At 32.0% G+C, this 17,095-nt stretch overlaps 1 protein-coding gene and 1 long non-coding RNA gene across 2 annotated transcripts in view; one reads left to right on the forward strand and one right to left on the reverse strand.

Moving 5' to 3' along the window:
* LOC149477868 (uncharacterized) overlaps positions 1-17,095 on the forward strand; it is a 395,772-nt gene that overhangs the window by 225,167 nt on the left and 153,510 nt on the right. The gene's annotated exons all lie outside the window — the stretch shown is intronic.
* The window catches only part of LOC149477874 (uncharacterized), a 52,007-nt gene continuing 45,891 nt past the window's right edge, over positions 10,980-17,095 (reverse strand). The window contains exon 4 of the mRNA XM_089709806.1: positions 10,980-13,126. Coding sequence (XP_089565932.1) covers positions 13,005-13,126 — 122 coding nt within the window. The 3' untranslated portion in view covers positions 10,980-13,004. The remainder of the gene's footprint in view (positions 13,127-17,095) is intronic.

Below are 17,095 nucleotides of genomic sequence, written 5' to 3' on the forward strand. Positions count from 1 at the left end.
TCTATACTTCTATACTAATATTATAAAGCTGAAGAGTTTGTTTGTTTGAACGCGCTAATCTCAGAAACTACTGCTCCGATTTGAAAAATTATTTTGGTGTTAGATAGCCCATTTATCGAGGAAGGCTAATAGGCTATAATATTATACTATCACGCTAAGACCAACATGAGCGTAGCCATACGGTGAAACCGCAGAACAACGATTGCTAGAGCAGCTAGTTTTAATAATATAGGTGTGTTTAATGTTTATGTTTAGTCAATTAAGCCGATCGATACTGTATTTGGAGTTAAGCGGCTGACGGCACACGTTAATTTAATCAATTTGGTACCTACCTGTTTAAGACATGAGAGGTATTTAAATGTAAAAGTTGGTAGCTCTATAATATATTATAGTACCGTTAAGTAATAGCTTTAGCCCATGGCTTTACTCGCGTTAGAACTCTAAATCAAAATTATTCTGGAAACCACCTGAAGCCACACACATAAATTATTCATGTTACTTATAACGATAAAAGTGTATAAAACACTTTCTCTTCTTACTTTTCCTATTGCCTATTTGAGAATAGGAGAAATAAAACAAACAAATATAACGAGTAAAATTATTTATTTTGTAAAAATCTTCTTTCATAAACCAAAGCCACTTTCCAATCTTGAAAAAAGTTTTCATTTATACCACGAACGTTATAAAATTATATCTCAGATTACGCCATAAACTAAAAAACATATTAGATACTCTATTAGACACAAAACCAGCACATTAAAGCTAGTTATTACGAAAATGTAGTTTAAATTAAACAATATCACATTTACAGGCGGCACTTAGTCAACGTTGGTTGGATTAGCGTTTGTCACACTGTCACTTGCTAAGCTAACGCTTAAGGTATAAACAGACCGTTCTATTATCGCTTAAACTGGGGAAATATCATGCAAACTTGGCCGAATTCTAGCGCGAAATAGTAAGACGTTTTAGGTTGAAATAATGTGTTTTATGAGTTACTAGAGGTCCGCCCCGGCTTCGCCCGTACATATTTCGCAATAAAAGGTAGCCTATGTCCTTTCTCGGGTATCAAAATATCTCCATACCAAATTTCATGCAAATTGGTTCAGTAGTTTAGGCGTGATTGAGTAACAGACAGACAGACAGAGTTACTTTCGCATTTATAATATTAGTATAAAGATGTTTGCTTGCTTTGATAAAAAGGAAATATGTTATGTTTTTAGTCCTTCCAGAATATTCCGTAGTTACATGAAGCAATTTAAGAATTAATAAATTTATGTTCTAGAATCCAGATAGTATGTATGAGTACTCCTGACAAGTTATAATTTTACAATCTGTTTATTTATTTCAAGAAATAATATAGTGTGGTATAAAAAATACAGTCGAATTGAGTCATACCTAAATTATTGTTGCCCCCAATTCAGAATTTCTTGCTATGGAAATAATATCTGCGATATTGCTTACTGTACAAAACAATGTCTACATATCTCATAAATAATGTTGTTAAACATTTTGTAATCCTACGTAATCGGTAATTCGGTTTTCTTATATTAAAACTTCCTTGCCTTAATTTTGTAGAAACTTATAGAAAACCTAAAGAATCATTACCTACACATGATTACACAGGTCCCGAAACATATAAATCTATTCCCGACAAACTATTACTATATTCAATTCCTAGTTTTATTTGCTCTACGTTTAAATCCGTTTGAACCACCCATATCACTCATTCGCAAGTCTAATCCGTGCGAAAGCTTCAAATTTCCCGTCAGTGTCAATAAAATGCAAATCGTTGCATAATCTATGCGGTTTTTGCCGCCAAAACTGTTTGCGTTTATTTTCGTTTATTTTTTTTTACTATTTTTTTATGACTATGGATGTATTGTGGATGTATTAAGTTCTTCAGTCGTACATTCAATTTTTTTTATCAGTCCTTCAGTCGTATATTCGATTATTATTGAAGTGAAACTTCCTTAGGCGCATTGAGAGTAAAATTTCAAGATTCATGGCAATACCGTCACGTAAAGGAGTAAGGCGACGATTTTGGTATCTTTGAATCTTGCCAAAGATTCACTTCTGACACGTTTGCTCGACACACACGCTCTTTTTTAATTTATTTGATACACTAGTCATAATATGTGTACTAAATTTCAATGTAATCGGTTGAGTAGTATTTGCGTGAAAGAGTAACAAACATACATACATCCATCCACACAAACTTTCGCATTTATAATATTAGTAGGATATTATTATGCAGTCGTAATCTTATAAGCCTTGCGATTATGCTGTTTCCAGTACCTATTGAAATTTCCACCGATAAATGAATAAAATCATTAACTGCATCTGCATGAAACGAGGTAAAGGCGTATGATGAGATTTGAATACACAATCGACTTTTACGGAAAATGCAATAACCAGTTTAAGTAGATTTGTCGGTTGTATGAGGACTTTTTGTATCGAAGATCATTTTGTAGTGTGGATCTACCTGATCAATTTATAAGACACGTATGGTACAGAAAAAATAAATAAAACATTAGGTATATGTCTCTTCTATCAAAAAGCTTATTCTTTTGTTGCAAAAAATGTTCGTAATAATTAAAAAAATAGCAATGCCAACTTACACTTATATTATTTCTTATTTTGTATACGTGTTCAGTAAAAATAATTATGCTTTCTATTGCTAAAAGTAGATTCAAAATCGGCTTATTCGTTTATGAGTTAACACATACATCATCATTTATAACCTGCTGATACCTAATGCCAATGTTTTTAACTGAAGCAGGCATAATTTTTATCTTTAAATTAATTAATGAAAATATATTTATTGTACACCATACACTAAACAGAACAAATTTTGCATAAATAGCAACCTTATAGACAACATCGATCTCTACCAGGTAACCTAAAAAATAATAGTACTGTTAGACGTAACATTTGATTTAATATTTTTGTGGATGAATAGTTGTCAATATAGCTGTCACTGTCACCTGTCAGAACATGCTTAGCTGTCGAATACTATAAATTGCCGCTTTCCTTTGACTCGTGGCGCAATCGTACGGATCGTGCCTAGGGGCTCGGACGTTGTTTATACGACGTTCGACCCAACTACCTTCACTTTGCTAATAGTCGTTGACTAGCTGCGATTTGTTAATCAATTAGGTAGCAGTGTAGAATCGCAGTACATTCTAATTACATTCAAAACTAATATTTAACCTTGCTTCCCTTTTTATTTCTTACATCAGAATTGGGATAGAATTCAAGCCCACTATTTTTAAATGTGTTTAAGTTTACGTAGTTTTGTAACTGGCATTTGTGTTTTTTTATTTCGTGCGTTGTGTAAAGTAAAAGTTTGTTACGTGGATTATTGTAACGGGAATGTAGTCCATCGAAGAAATTGTGTGTGCTATCTGGGCTGCGGTCCAGTGTTTGTAATAAAAACCTCTCAGTTCACAGGTAAATTAGATTGATCATTGAGGGATGCGAGGGCCCTACGAAGTAGTGAACATCCTGCCTAGTGATCGATACGAGTTGAAACTTGTTGTGGTGACTACGGAAAGAAGACTCAAGCCGCGGCACAGCATAATATGGTGCCCTGGCGTGGCGAGTGGTGTCCTGAAGCATGTGCCGAGTTTTTTTTGACGATGAATGTTATTGGCTCGTAGTGATTCAAATCGCTAGTCGAACCCTGGCGTTGAGGTATTGTCTAGTCGCTGACGTATCGTAGTGATGTATTTCACTAGTCGTACGAGCGTAGATATACCGTCAAGTCGCCGTCTGCATGTCCGTAGTGAGTTGTCTCGCTAGTCGGATTTGAGCGTTGAGGTATTGTCTAGTCGCTGACGTATCGTAGTGATGTATTTCACTAGTCGTACGAGCGTAGATATACCGTCAAGTCGCCGTCTGCATGTCCGTAGTGAGTTGTCTCGCTAGTCGGATTTGAGCGTTGAGGTATTGTCTAGTCGCTGACGTATCGTAGTGATGTATTTCACTAGTCGTACGAGCGTAGATATACCGTCAAGTCGCCGTCTGTATGTCCGTAGTGAGTTGACTCGCTAGTCGGAGTTGAGCGTTGAGGTATTGTCTAGTCGCTGTTTTACTAACGAGTGCGTAGAAAAGTATGGTCAGTGTGGCCGAGGCAGTGTGTTTTTGAAATCCCGAGATGAACTACCGTTGTATTGTAATACGAGAAAAGGCGTACGAGGACGTACGTTTGTCAGTATGGCCGTGTTAGACGTAACATTTGATTTAATATTTTTGTGGATGAATAGTTGTCAATATAGCTGTCACTGTCACCTGTCAGAACATGCTTAGCTGTCGAATACTATAAATTGCCGCTTTCCTTTGACTCGTGGCGCAATCGTACGGATCGTGCCTAGGGGCTCGGACGTTGTTTATACGACGTTCGACCCAACTACCTTCACTTTGCTAATAGTCGTTGACTAGCTGCGATTTGTTAATCAATTAGGTAGCTGTGTAGAATCGCAGTACATTCTAATTACATTCAAAACTAATATTTAACCTTGCTTCCCTTTTTATTTCTTACAGTACTTATAGAAAAATACTTTTACTTACTAGAACTAGACTAGATTTTCCATAGCATGAAAAATTGTAATAAATTTTTAATCTAATACAAAACAGTTTTGCATGTCACTGGTATTAATATGTGGATGCTAATACATGATAATATTAAAATTTTAAGTAATTCTGTCATGCGATACCAAATTGCCAACCTTGGAATCTTACTTGGAATTATTCTAGTGACATTTTTACCTGTATAAAAATGCATAGAATTATATTTTTTAAAGATATAAAACATGAATTGTTACGCGGTTTGTATACTTAGAACTGCAATTAAAAAAAAAAGATTTTTTTTAATTGAGTTTTTCCTCTAAAAATTAACAGAAAACAAGAATACAAAATATAATATTTAATATAAATTATGGACATAATAAACGAAAATGAGTCTACAAACTGGTTAAAAATTTTAAATTAAAAGTATCGGTTTGTAAAACAAAGATGATATTGTCAGGAGAATATTAGAAATAATAATCCATACTAATATTATAATTGCGAAAGTAACTCTGTCTGTCTGTTACTCAATCACGCCTAAACTACTGAACCAATTTGCATGAAATTTGGTTTGGAGATATTTTGATACCCGAGAAAGGACATAGGCTACCTTTAGTACGCAATAAAATCTCTTAATCGGACCGATAAACCTAGCTATGTAAGCTTTCAAGATATTTCATGAGTTATTCTGTCTGCTGTATATTAATGTTTATTAGTAACTAGCTTCCGCCCACGACTTTGTACGTGCATCCCCGTTTTTCCCCGTTCCCTCAAGAATTTCGGGAAATCCTTTCTTAGCGGATGCTTACGTCCTAACATCTACCTGCATGCCAAATTTCAGCCCGATACGTCCAGTAGTTTGGGCTGTGCGTTGATACATCACTATATCAGTCACCTTTGAGTTTTATATATATAGATTATTAAAACTTCAATCTTATAATATTAATTAACAGGTACAATCCGAAGAATCGACAGCGACGATGACTGCGACTGCGACTGCGACTTCGACTGCGACTGCGACTTCGACTGCGACTTTTTCAGACCTATAAAACTATTAATATATAATTGAAAACATCATTATTACCAGAAACAGTTTCTTTAATTGCAAATTGATGAGCACAGAATTGCATACTTTCTTACCATTATTATTTTTTTCTTCTTCTTCACATTCTTCTTTTCTTCTTTCTTGAAGTATCGAACAAGCGCCAATTAAAGAATCAGTTCGTTTTGTGAGCTCACGCCAAGTGACGACAAAGCGTACTGATTCTAATATTGGTACTGCTCTTATCTTCTTCTTCTTTGTCTTTTCTTCTTCTCTTCTCGATGTGTAAAGTAAAAGTCTATATTTATAGTAAAAAATATACTTACAGTTCCAAAATACTTGATTGGTTTAATTTATATCACATTATCAATTACTATTACCTACTCCTTTTTTGACGATTCAAATTGGCTTATAAACGAAGCTCATTTGAATATAATATAAAAGTTTGAGTTTGAATTTGACTAAAAACAACTAGCTACTGACTACTAGTATTTAAAATTAATATCTATTAAAAAAAAATGGAAAATTTAAAAACTGAAATATTACTGGCATTTAAATTAATTCAGTAGTTTGTGCGAATAAAAAGTAAAGAAATGTCGGTATAGTTCTTATAACATTAAATAAGTAGAGACAAATCGTCAATAACAAGAGATTAAATATAAAATGTATCGTCACGAACATTCTTGAACAAGAAATATTAAACTTATAACTTACCTGGACGAAAACAATTTATAAAATATTCACTTACCTATACTGTATATCAATCGCAAATATTAATAATAAAATAAAGTAAACACAAATAGAATATGTATGGAAGAGAAACCCATCAATTATATTGACTCATATAAATAATCCATAAGACTACTCTGATATAGATTGCGCGTTAGGAACTACACAATCTCACGCGATACGGTACTATTTCTGCAATGTACACTAAAATGTCGATTAATCAATTCTCCTCTTCCAAACAAGTTTCTGATATCATGAGTGCTATAAGCTCTATTTTCGTTGAATGAATTATTTATTACTTCCATAAGAAGATAAAGTTAATTAGCTTTTATTGTCTGGAAGTTTTACTGTGTTGTTTATTAGCTCTTATTTGGATAATATTCCTAATGTGCCCTATTTTCTTCAATGCCTAAGTAATAATGATAAATGACGCAAGCAGAGAGGTAATTTTAAAGTCTTAAAGACTCATATTTTCGTTCCGTTTGGAGTGAAGCTATTTATTCCTTGGGGACTTGACGAGCGTTATTTTTTAAAGATTGTACTGTAGACTGAATATAGGAAGCAAAAGAGCTGGCACTTTGTAAAGACGGTGTAAGTTTTCTGTGGACTTTTGGTAAGTAGTGTTGACAATGTTTTTGTAAATGAAATGTAAAGAGCTTCGATAACAATTTATAAATATTGTCCTTATGGGATATTTACTTTAGTTTTAATTTTAATATGTTGATGTTCTACAAAATGGAATTCTATAAAATTTTTAATTCAGTAAATAATTTCTAACGTGTCACAAGGTCGTTCTCTTACAGCAAATCTCTACAGAACTTGAAAAGTTTATTTTATCAATTCCAAATAGTTACATAATAGATTTGGTGTGTCAATCATAGGTACTTTATTTTGTTCATAAAGTTCCAACTAATATAATCTATGTATATTGTGTTACTGTCGTTTCTGAAATAATACATAGGTATATTGATAGCGGCTTTTGGCTCCGATTTCTATTATGACAATTTATCTTTTACAAGTTTTTAATTAAAAATGCTTGTGAGATATATAATGTAAATGTTATTTAGTGCAATTTTTACTTCGTTAAAGACTAATTTTACACCCAAATTAGGCATCAAACATAAAAATTAAAAAAGTCTGAAACATTTTTTTTTTTAATTCTACGTTAACATAAAAACACTTTCACATCAAACTTTATCTATAAATGCAACATGATAAAAACATTGCCAAAAAGTAACCATATTCTGTTCAATACCGTTTCGAATAAAGCATTTGTCATTCAGTTTTATCATTTCAAATGTCGGTCAAACGATATGAGATAAATTTACGATTCGATTTTCAGTACCCCTACCATGAGATATCGAATAAGCGGTAAAAGCGAGTAAGCGATCGAGAAAGTATCTGTCAAATAAGTTGACTAATCTGTAGAAAATGCTGCAAGACGTGACTTGCTGTAAGATTTTGATATTTTTAAAACGCTTTTATTAGATTCTTTGGATGTTTGTATGCTCGAATCTGACCCACTTTAAATGGATAGAATCCAAACTTTGCACACTTATCAAGGATCGTGTAACTTACGTGAAACTTAGGTACATTTTATATTATTTGCCTAAAGACCGAAATAAGTTTACTTGCTAGAGGCGCTATAGGTAGTAATTTTCCATACAATATTTTTTCGTAGTCGTAGTTTCGTAGCGCCTAAGGTCACTGAAAATTCATGGTAGGGAAACATGCATGGCCGACGTGTAACTCTTGATGGAATGCTTTGTTATTTATGGTCAATTCTCTATGTGCAATATAAAAAACGTTACGTTTTATGGTTACGTTGTTATTGTGTTTTGTGTAGCTTTGTGAACAAACAAATTAATAGGCAATCCGAAACGTAAGGTTGTTTTCCTGAACCTGTATGAGGTAAACAAAATTCTCTCTTCTTTGCAGGTCCTGAGATGATTGAAGGAACATAATATTATAGGCTAATTTTGCCCGCGGCTTTACTCGAATAGCCTATGTGCTCTATGTGCTAATGTATAATGTAACCTATATTCATAAAAACTTTCACTTTATGATAGTAGTAAATTGTAGAATTACCTACATTAGCAATTAAATTATTTAGCCATGTTACCCTCTATATTAAACTGATGCTGTGATGATGCAGTAACATCTTATTCATTATTTGTTCATTATTTATGCGGATACCTTAATTTATTTGAAAATTTAAGATCAATAAATACAAAGGTACAGTGTAAACGGAGTTTTACAACAAAAAGTCAATATCAATGAGTGATAAATTGGTCTTTATTTAGCTAGGAACGAAATCTAAATAGCATAACTATGCGTAGTTGCATTTGATACAATACTAAATATAAATAAAAATATGATATAGGTATGGCCAGTTTCTGAATTGAATAATTGTCGTTAGGAAAGTCTCAAACATTACTTAAATGCTGCTTAGATATTATTTTCTTGTATGTGACACAAGATTTCTCAAATTAAATCAATTCTCGATTCAGAAACCGGTCTTTATTGATTGTACTCATAGTGTTATATCTAATCATAAAGTATTTTGAATAATAACAAAATTTTACTTAATAAATCATTTAAATATTCTCAATACAATATGGTAAAAAAACAATATTTTGCATACGCATTTGATACAAAAAAAATAACAATAAATATTAATATTTGTGTTGAAGGCAAATAGTAAAAATATCTTACTACGTAACAAAAGCATTTTGTAATAAATTTAAAGGCAGGAAACAAAGTGCAATTTTCATTACATATAATAATTTATCTTTTCACTTTTCTAAACGATTCTAGATTTTTTCATAAGTAAAACTTTTGTATCATTAAGTATATTTAATAAAATAATATAACAATTTTCAAATGTAAGAATTCTGATTTAACTATAACAGAAAATACATTTTTAATACATATTACAATTGTGATTCAAATTTTGACGAGAAGGAATCTATATTTTTGGTTTTATGGCATTCAAATGCTTTATAAATATAAATTTATAAAGAATAGAAAAAATTCGATCACGAGGCGGGACTCGAACCCGCATGGCTGAGTTGGTCAGGCATCCGCCCCGGAATGGCGCGAAGGATGCGGGTTCGAGTCCCGCCTCGTGATCGAATTTTTTCTATTCTTTATAAATTTATATTGAGAAGGAATCTGTTAATTAAAAATAGAAACTACTAAATTTTTAGAACATTCATTTCCTTACAATAAGTGACTTACAATATCTAACTTACTAATTAAATAGAGTTATAGGATAATTTAGAATTATTCAGTTTTGATGTTTTCGTGATAATATCTATAAAGCGTTCATTTATGTATTTCTATAACGAAGCGAACTTATTGTATATTATAAGTAATACATAAAGGTCACTTCACACTGGTCCAAGTGCGATTCCTTTTTGTACAGTGTGAAGTGACCCTTATATCATCCACAATACATCAGCCAGAGAAACAAACGCATTTGTCCGTCTTTTTTAAAATGATGTAATATACATATATTTTTTATAATTTAATTCGACATTCACATGTTGTTGTTTCTATAGCTGATAATATATTATCAGAAAAAATTCTTAAATAAGACAGCCAATGAAATTTACTGACTCTTCATGGGTTATTTTAATTGTTTTATATTTTGAGAAGTACAGTCTATAGATAAATTCTAAATATATGGTTGAAAACCAACCAAAAATAAACACTTTAATAATAATATAGAAAAGCGTCGTTTTAATACCGCCGTTTATAGCCAGAAGACGCTAAGTCGAGACATTACTTAGTCGTAAAACATCGCCATAACTTGAACGATAGTTTTATTATCAATTCCTATTATAAGTGCAATAATTATTTACAGAGCATTTACATCATTCTAAACCCACTATGTCAAAATATTATTTTAGTGTCAACAGGCGTAGAGCATTCTTTCGTTGTTATTGTTATTTCTTTGACGACGCGGTTGGCGCAGTGGTAAAGTAACTGCCTACTGAGCCGACGGTCCCGGGTTCGATCCCCGGTCAGGGCAAATATTTGTGTGATGAACTCAATTATTTGTTCTTGGGTCTGGGTGTTATTATCTATATATGTATTTATTAAAATATTATATTTATCGTCGCCTAGTACCCACAACACAAGCCTTAATTGAGCTTACTGTGGGACTAGGTTGATTTGTGTAATAATGTCCTATAATATTTATTTATTTATTTATCTTTCAATCTTTGTGTTCTTAGTGCGTTCGAAAAGATTCTATGCAATGTTCTAATGCCGGGTCCAGACTGGTGAAACGTAACATGCAATGTAACATTCTGCCTTTCATTGCATATTCGCTGCTGGTGTGGACGCATAGCGCGCTCATAACGCGCATTCACTACGAACCTCCCGTAGTCGTGTTCCTTGCCCCTTTGTGTTCGTCGAAAAACCGACAAATTTCGGATCGCTCCGCGCGCGGCTTGTAATGCTCGTAGCATGCGCGTGTAATGCACAATTCGCGCGCGCAAGACGTCCAAACTATGAGAAATTGTTACAAAGTGTGTTACCTTTCATGATACATTGCAGCAATGTGGACGGTGAATTCTTTCATTGCATGTTACATTGCATGTTACGTTTCACCAGTCTGGACCCGGCATAATACTGAACAACACTGAATACGAGTTTTAGTTTACACTAAAAGATCGCGAAAGAATGCTCTTGCTCTAGCTCTATGTTCGTGTAAATGCACCGTTTATATTAATTTGTCGATATTTTAATCTCCGTTACCCATGAAAAGCCAGTTTTCTTATAATAACTATTTAAAAAATAATATCATTAATATATATTTGTACGTTTCACAATAAATTCACATTAAAATTGCAAATTAAACTCTACATCTATATATTATTCTATTTCAATTAATCTAAGTGTAAAGGAATTTAAACTATAACAATTACTTAATACTATACATAAATAGGTAATAATAAATAAGATAATACAATTTTGATAAAGCCAACATCAAAAAAAATCTGATTTAATTTTAAAATTGAAATAAAATATAAAACAATTTAAAGGGATCTTCACACCTGTTTAAATATAATCTGTTTTCAAATTTAAAATCATGGTACATAACTATTTTTGAAGAACGCCGAAACCAAGATAAATTTTATTAAAAGTCCGTTTGAGTTAATTTCTGTACTGTAGATGTTTAATTCGTAAATTATAAAACCATTAGTGCTAACTTGCCAGTTATCAACTTTGGCTAAATTGCCTTTGAAACAGCACTTTCATTTTAAGAGAACGGAGAGTTAATTGAGCCCGTGGATTCGAATTTAATATTATGAGTCTTAAATTTTGTTTAAAATTCGTTAAAATTTTTCCTATTTCAAGTTCGAATCAAAGATTGATTGCAGTTTTGTTACCGTCTTGTTGTTTTTTTAGGTTTTAAAAGGACGTTATTGTACGTGTTTAGAACGTGACATGGTTACTAAATAGGGCTGCCACATCTTTGAAAACAGTTACCTACGCAATAATTTTAATATTAATATTGGATGGTAATCCAATGTAAGGATGTTAATTTTAAGTGTATTGTGTACCTACGCTTATAAATCAAGTAGATACCTATCTCTTCAAACAATAATACTTAAAACTTACAACGTGACAACCCTATCATCACTATCCGAAAGTTAAACTTTTTAGTTTCTTTCCTAATTAAAATAACACTTCAATTTGTTAACAACGTTTTATAAGTACCCAATTTATTGTAAACAAAAAACCGCCATTACTTTGTGTTGTAAAGGGAATTTCAACGAAGCACAATGAGTGAAATAAAAAAATAAAAAGACCACTGAAACATTACGCTTTTGTCTCCAATGTAGGCTTGAAATTATCTTTTTATTCGCCTTTGTTTCTCAAATGCTTTTGTATATGTGTGGTTTTGCCAATATGTGGTAAATATTTTGTATTTCTGATAGTAAACTATCTATAGTCCCTTTGTTATGCGTTACATATAAAGAGTGTGCGACCTGATTTTCCAGCTCTTTGATATTTCAGTTTTTCATGAAGCATTTACTTTACACATCTCTCTTTCATAAAAAAAAATAATAGCTATAAATTTATGTAAAACGTATAAATAACATTAAATTTTCCATTTAATTATTCTGGACTGATAAAAACATATTTTGCTCGCAAAATTTCTTTAAAAATTAAGGTTTGAAACAGAGGATATCATCTGTAGTCATATTTTGTGAGTTGTTTGCATAGCAAATGTGTTTGGTTAGGACAGTGACGTTGCTATTAAAATTCTATAAGAATGAACAGATGCTACAAGAAATTATAAAATTATAAATAACTTATAGACAATAAGGTAGTACCTTGATAATAATTATGACATAAATTAAAACCACTTAACAACATTAAAAAATATAGACAATACTTTACCTAAATAATCACTTATAAATCCCCAGTACAAATAAGTCCTGTAAGAAAATATCTCAAATAAACACTAAAAATAAACACTTGTTTGTAAAATTTTAAATTATTTTAGCACACTAGGTACATAACTTTTCTTACAGACGAAATTATTTAATAAATACAAAAAAAATATTAATAAACTAATATTACAATAAAAAACAATATCTTTCAAATCACATAATTAAAAAAATCATAGCAAACGCCATTACGCGCGTCAATGTAAAAACAAGATGGCGGCCGTGACAGCCATGGTGAATATTGCAATGGCGGGCTTCTGCGTGAACGCTGAGTTACACTCATCCGAGTCGCAGCAGAATGTACGTGCTCCCCACCATTCTGTAAAGAAAAAAATATTAATAATATGGTAAAACGATAAATATAAGTAGCTTTCCGTCCAAAGCTTCGCTCACGTTGTCAAAAACTTAATAAATTGTACCTTCTTAGTTGTATAAGAATTAAGAATACAACTCTATCTTCAAAAAATGCATCACATCGTTTGCGTACTTTTTTAAAATCTAAGTATAATAAATACACGTACACGTTTCAAAAATTGTATGTAACTTATGAAAAATGTCTGATGTTAAGAGGCATCATTAACACTAAATAGTAAAAAACAAAGTCACTTTCTGCTGCCTGTCCATCCTTATGTACCGTACGTACGTGTGTACCTACGTACGGTACATAAGGATCCTCTTAACATCAGACATTTTTCATAAGTTACATACAATTTTTGAAACGTGTAAAATCACGTCCAGCCTCTAATAAATAAATAAATAAATAAATATTCCTTTTTATATACCTAAACTAAACCTAATAAAATAAATTATTTGCATTCATAATTTAGCTAAGACTAAATATTTATTTTATGTAGAAACTTATTACGCTCCTATTACGTCATTACGTTATTTAAAATAACGTTTATTACGCCAAATAAGAGCCAAATTAGTAATAACAATTTGGTAATAAAACGCTATTATGCAATTATCATCAGCCTATTTGCGTTTTAGATGTTCTTTAATGGTTTCTTAAGGGCTAGCTGGTACATGATACCGAATTATAAGCGATTTCATAAAATAAACTTACTCAATTTAATTGTAGCTGTTTTTATTACGCCAACGAATACGTAGATATACTATACCAATTTATTTTTTATTGTTTATACATTATTTTCGTATTATTACATTTATTCCGCATTAATGAACAAATCCGCAAATTTTAAGGAACTTAAGTGAGAAAAAGCATGTCTGTTTTTATTTATCATCAAATAAAATGTAGAAAAAGATTTTTATCCTTCTCTATATTGCTCTATTTTCCAAAAGTATCTATTTTTCTTTATAAAGAATTGTGTGGTCTTTCCGATATAGCTACTCTCGTACGCCATTATCGTTATTACCTACCGTTTTTTCCTATGTAATCTATACTAATATAATAAAACTGAAGAGATTGATTGTTTGAATGCGCTAATCTCGGGAACTACTGGTCCGATTTGAAAAATTATTTCGGTGTTACATAGCCCATTTATCGAAGAATGCGCGAAAATATAAATAGAAAAAAATAGAAACTGTAATTTTGTTAAATACTAGCTGTGCTCCGCGGTTTAACCTGCAGTGCTCCGCTCCTGTTGGTCTCAGCGAGATGATTATAGCCTATAGCCTACCTCGATAAATGGGTTATCTAACACCGAAAGAATTTTACAAATCGGACTAGTAGTTCCCGAGATTAGCGCGTTCAACCAAACAAACTCTTCGGCTTTACCTATAATATTAGTACTTACTAAATATACTCACTGATATATACAACCCTATAAACCCAGACAGGAAAACACTATCTAAATATTACTTCTAAACGTCAAAACCTTTTATTTACATAATATAATACGTCAAACCCATGTATCTTATAGTCAGTCATTTTCTTGCCAGTCAGGTGGGGCGGAAAAATGTTTTCTTACAAACAAAATGGCCGCTTACAAGATTATATATCACACAACATCATCCCAAGATGTTTCTCGTGATAAATGCTATGCCACTTTCGTAAATCCTTCAAATCCATCTACAGAAAACATTTAGCTGAAGAAAAATTGACTTGTTGTTTTTTGTTTCAATACTAATAATAACGCACTGTGTTTTTTATTAATCATTGATTGGGGATTGAAATGCTTGCAATTATTAAGTGAAATGCTTTGGTTTGAAAAATCTTTATCTTTAGGATATAAAAATGAGCATGAAGACATTTAAAACGAGAGTGCTGACTTCTATAATATCATTCTATAGGTAATAGTTATTAGTGGAATAATTAATTAATCATCACATAAATTATTACAAGTCAAACTAATCAATTATGCTTAACAATTAACACAAGCTATTAGGTATTTTATTTATATATATTTGTACATAATATTGTGAATTCAAAAATAACCCTGCTTTAAACCTTTTTACACTTCACACGCTATACAATTCCAGATATTTAAATATAATATACCATATACATTATACATACTATATTATGTGGTCAGAACTAAATTTGAATAGTGTAAGAACTTTCATATAATAGGACTTAGAAGAAATAATAATTATTTTTCATATTAACGATACAAAATAATTTAATACCCAAGAAACTAACCTAAGTTCGTTTTAAATATTCCGTAACCGACAAAGCACCGTGATATCCATAAAATGGCGTCATTCGGATAGTGGTATAAAATTCCCGACACGTATTGAAGGTTTTCCGTCTTATCCACACGTTAAAGTTAAGTCGGTATTGATAGTAGAATATCTTGTCTTTGCTTTGCCACGAATGTGGGTATGTGTAAATAGAATTATGTGTGATTTAGAAGTCTATGAATCTATACTTATCTTATACTAGCGGTCCGCCCCGGCTTCGCCCGTGGTACATATTTACGTTTTCTCTACATAAAAACCATCCTCGTACTTCAAGGAATATAATAAAAAAGAATTATCGAAATCGGTTCAGCCGTTCTCGAGTTATGCGCTTACCAACACATTTTGCGATTCATTTTTATATATATAAGATATAAAATTCTCGTGTCACAATGTTAGTCTGCATACTCCTCCGAAACGGGTGGACCGATTCTCATGAAATTTTCTGTGCATATCGGGTAAGTCTGAGAATCGGCCAACATCTATTTTTCATATGTACCACGGGCGAAGCCGGGGCGGACCGCTAGTAATATTATAAAACTGAAGAGTTTGTTTGTTGGAACACGCTAATCTCAGGAACTACTGGTCCGATTTGAAAAATTATTTCAGTGTTAGATAGCCCATTTATCGAGGAAGGCTAGGCTATAATTATATCATCACACTAAGACCAACAGAAGCGGAGCCACGCGGGTAAAACCGCGGAGCGCAGTTAGTATAGAATAATTGTGTTGTCTCGCCTCTTGTTATTTACTCGGGAACAAAACGTAAACAAATATTTTTTTGTCTGCCTTATTACATCTGTCTTATGTCTAAAAGATCAACCTTTCTTTTACAGGGTTTAGTTTAGTTTAAGTCTATAAATTTAAAGTAAAGTGTTGGCAAAACATATTCTATTTAATCCATCCAGAATAAGTTATTTATTATGTTCATCTAGCTCGCTATCAGAAATCATAGATTTTATTTTACATAGTTGACAGGAACATTAGCGCTATTGTTTGTTTCTTTAAGTAATTTTTTATCGCCAACTTTGGCCCCGTTCTCGAAAATACGTTTCCTATCACAAAAACTTAGAACAGAACAATTCCTAGCCAAATTTTGAGCTAGATATTCAAAATACGTTATTTCCTATCGATTTGGAAAATATTATCATCGCAGAATCTGGCAAGATGGCCGCCTGCCAACGAACAAAAGCGTGCTTCGCAATTTCAAATATTCCAAGCCAAGATATGAATAAAACATTTAAATTAATCATTACTTTCTATTGTGTGTTTCTATATTATAGAATTATAACAGAGTAGTTGTTATGTGGCTATACCTTCCTATTAATGTACTCTATGGTGTACAACATAATGTCGACATTTAATTGATATGCAATGCATCGGGTTACGGGCCATGCTATGGTTTATATTCCTTGAATCAGTAGCTCGATGATATAGTCTCGGTACTACCATCGACCGCGCAAGGTGTGCGCACTGAGTCATTATTTAATATTATTTCACATATCTACCTAATTAAAATTAATTATGGAGAGTAATTTAAATTCTCCTACATTTTAGGTATAGGTTATTTCATTCTGCATACAGAAACGGATAATTACATTTTGTTAATTAACGAGTGACATGTTACAGATATTAAATTACAGTCATTT

The sequence above is a fragment of the Colias philodice genome, chromosome 23 (assembly GCF_061535455.1).
Source record: "Colias philodice isolate Cphi_HAF_F1 chromosome 23, ilColPhil1 Martin Lab GWU primary, whole genome shotgun sequence".
NCBI lineage: Eukaryota > Metazoa > Arthropoda > Insecta > Lepidoptera > Pieridae > Colias > Colias philodice.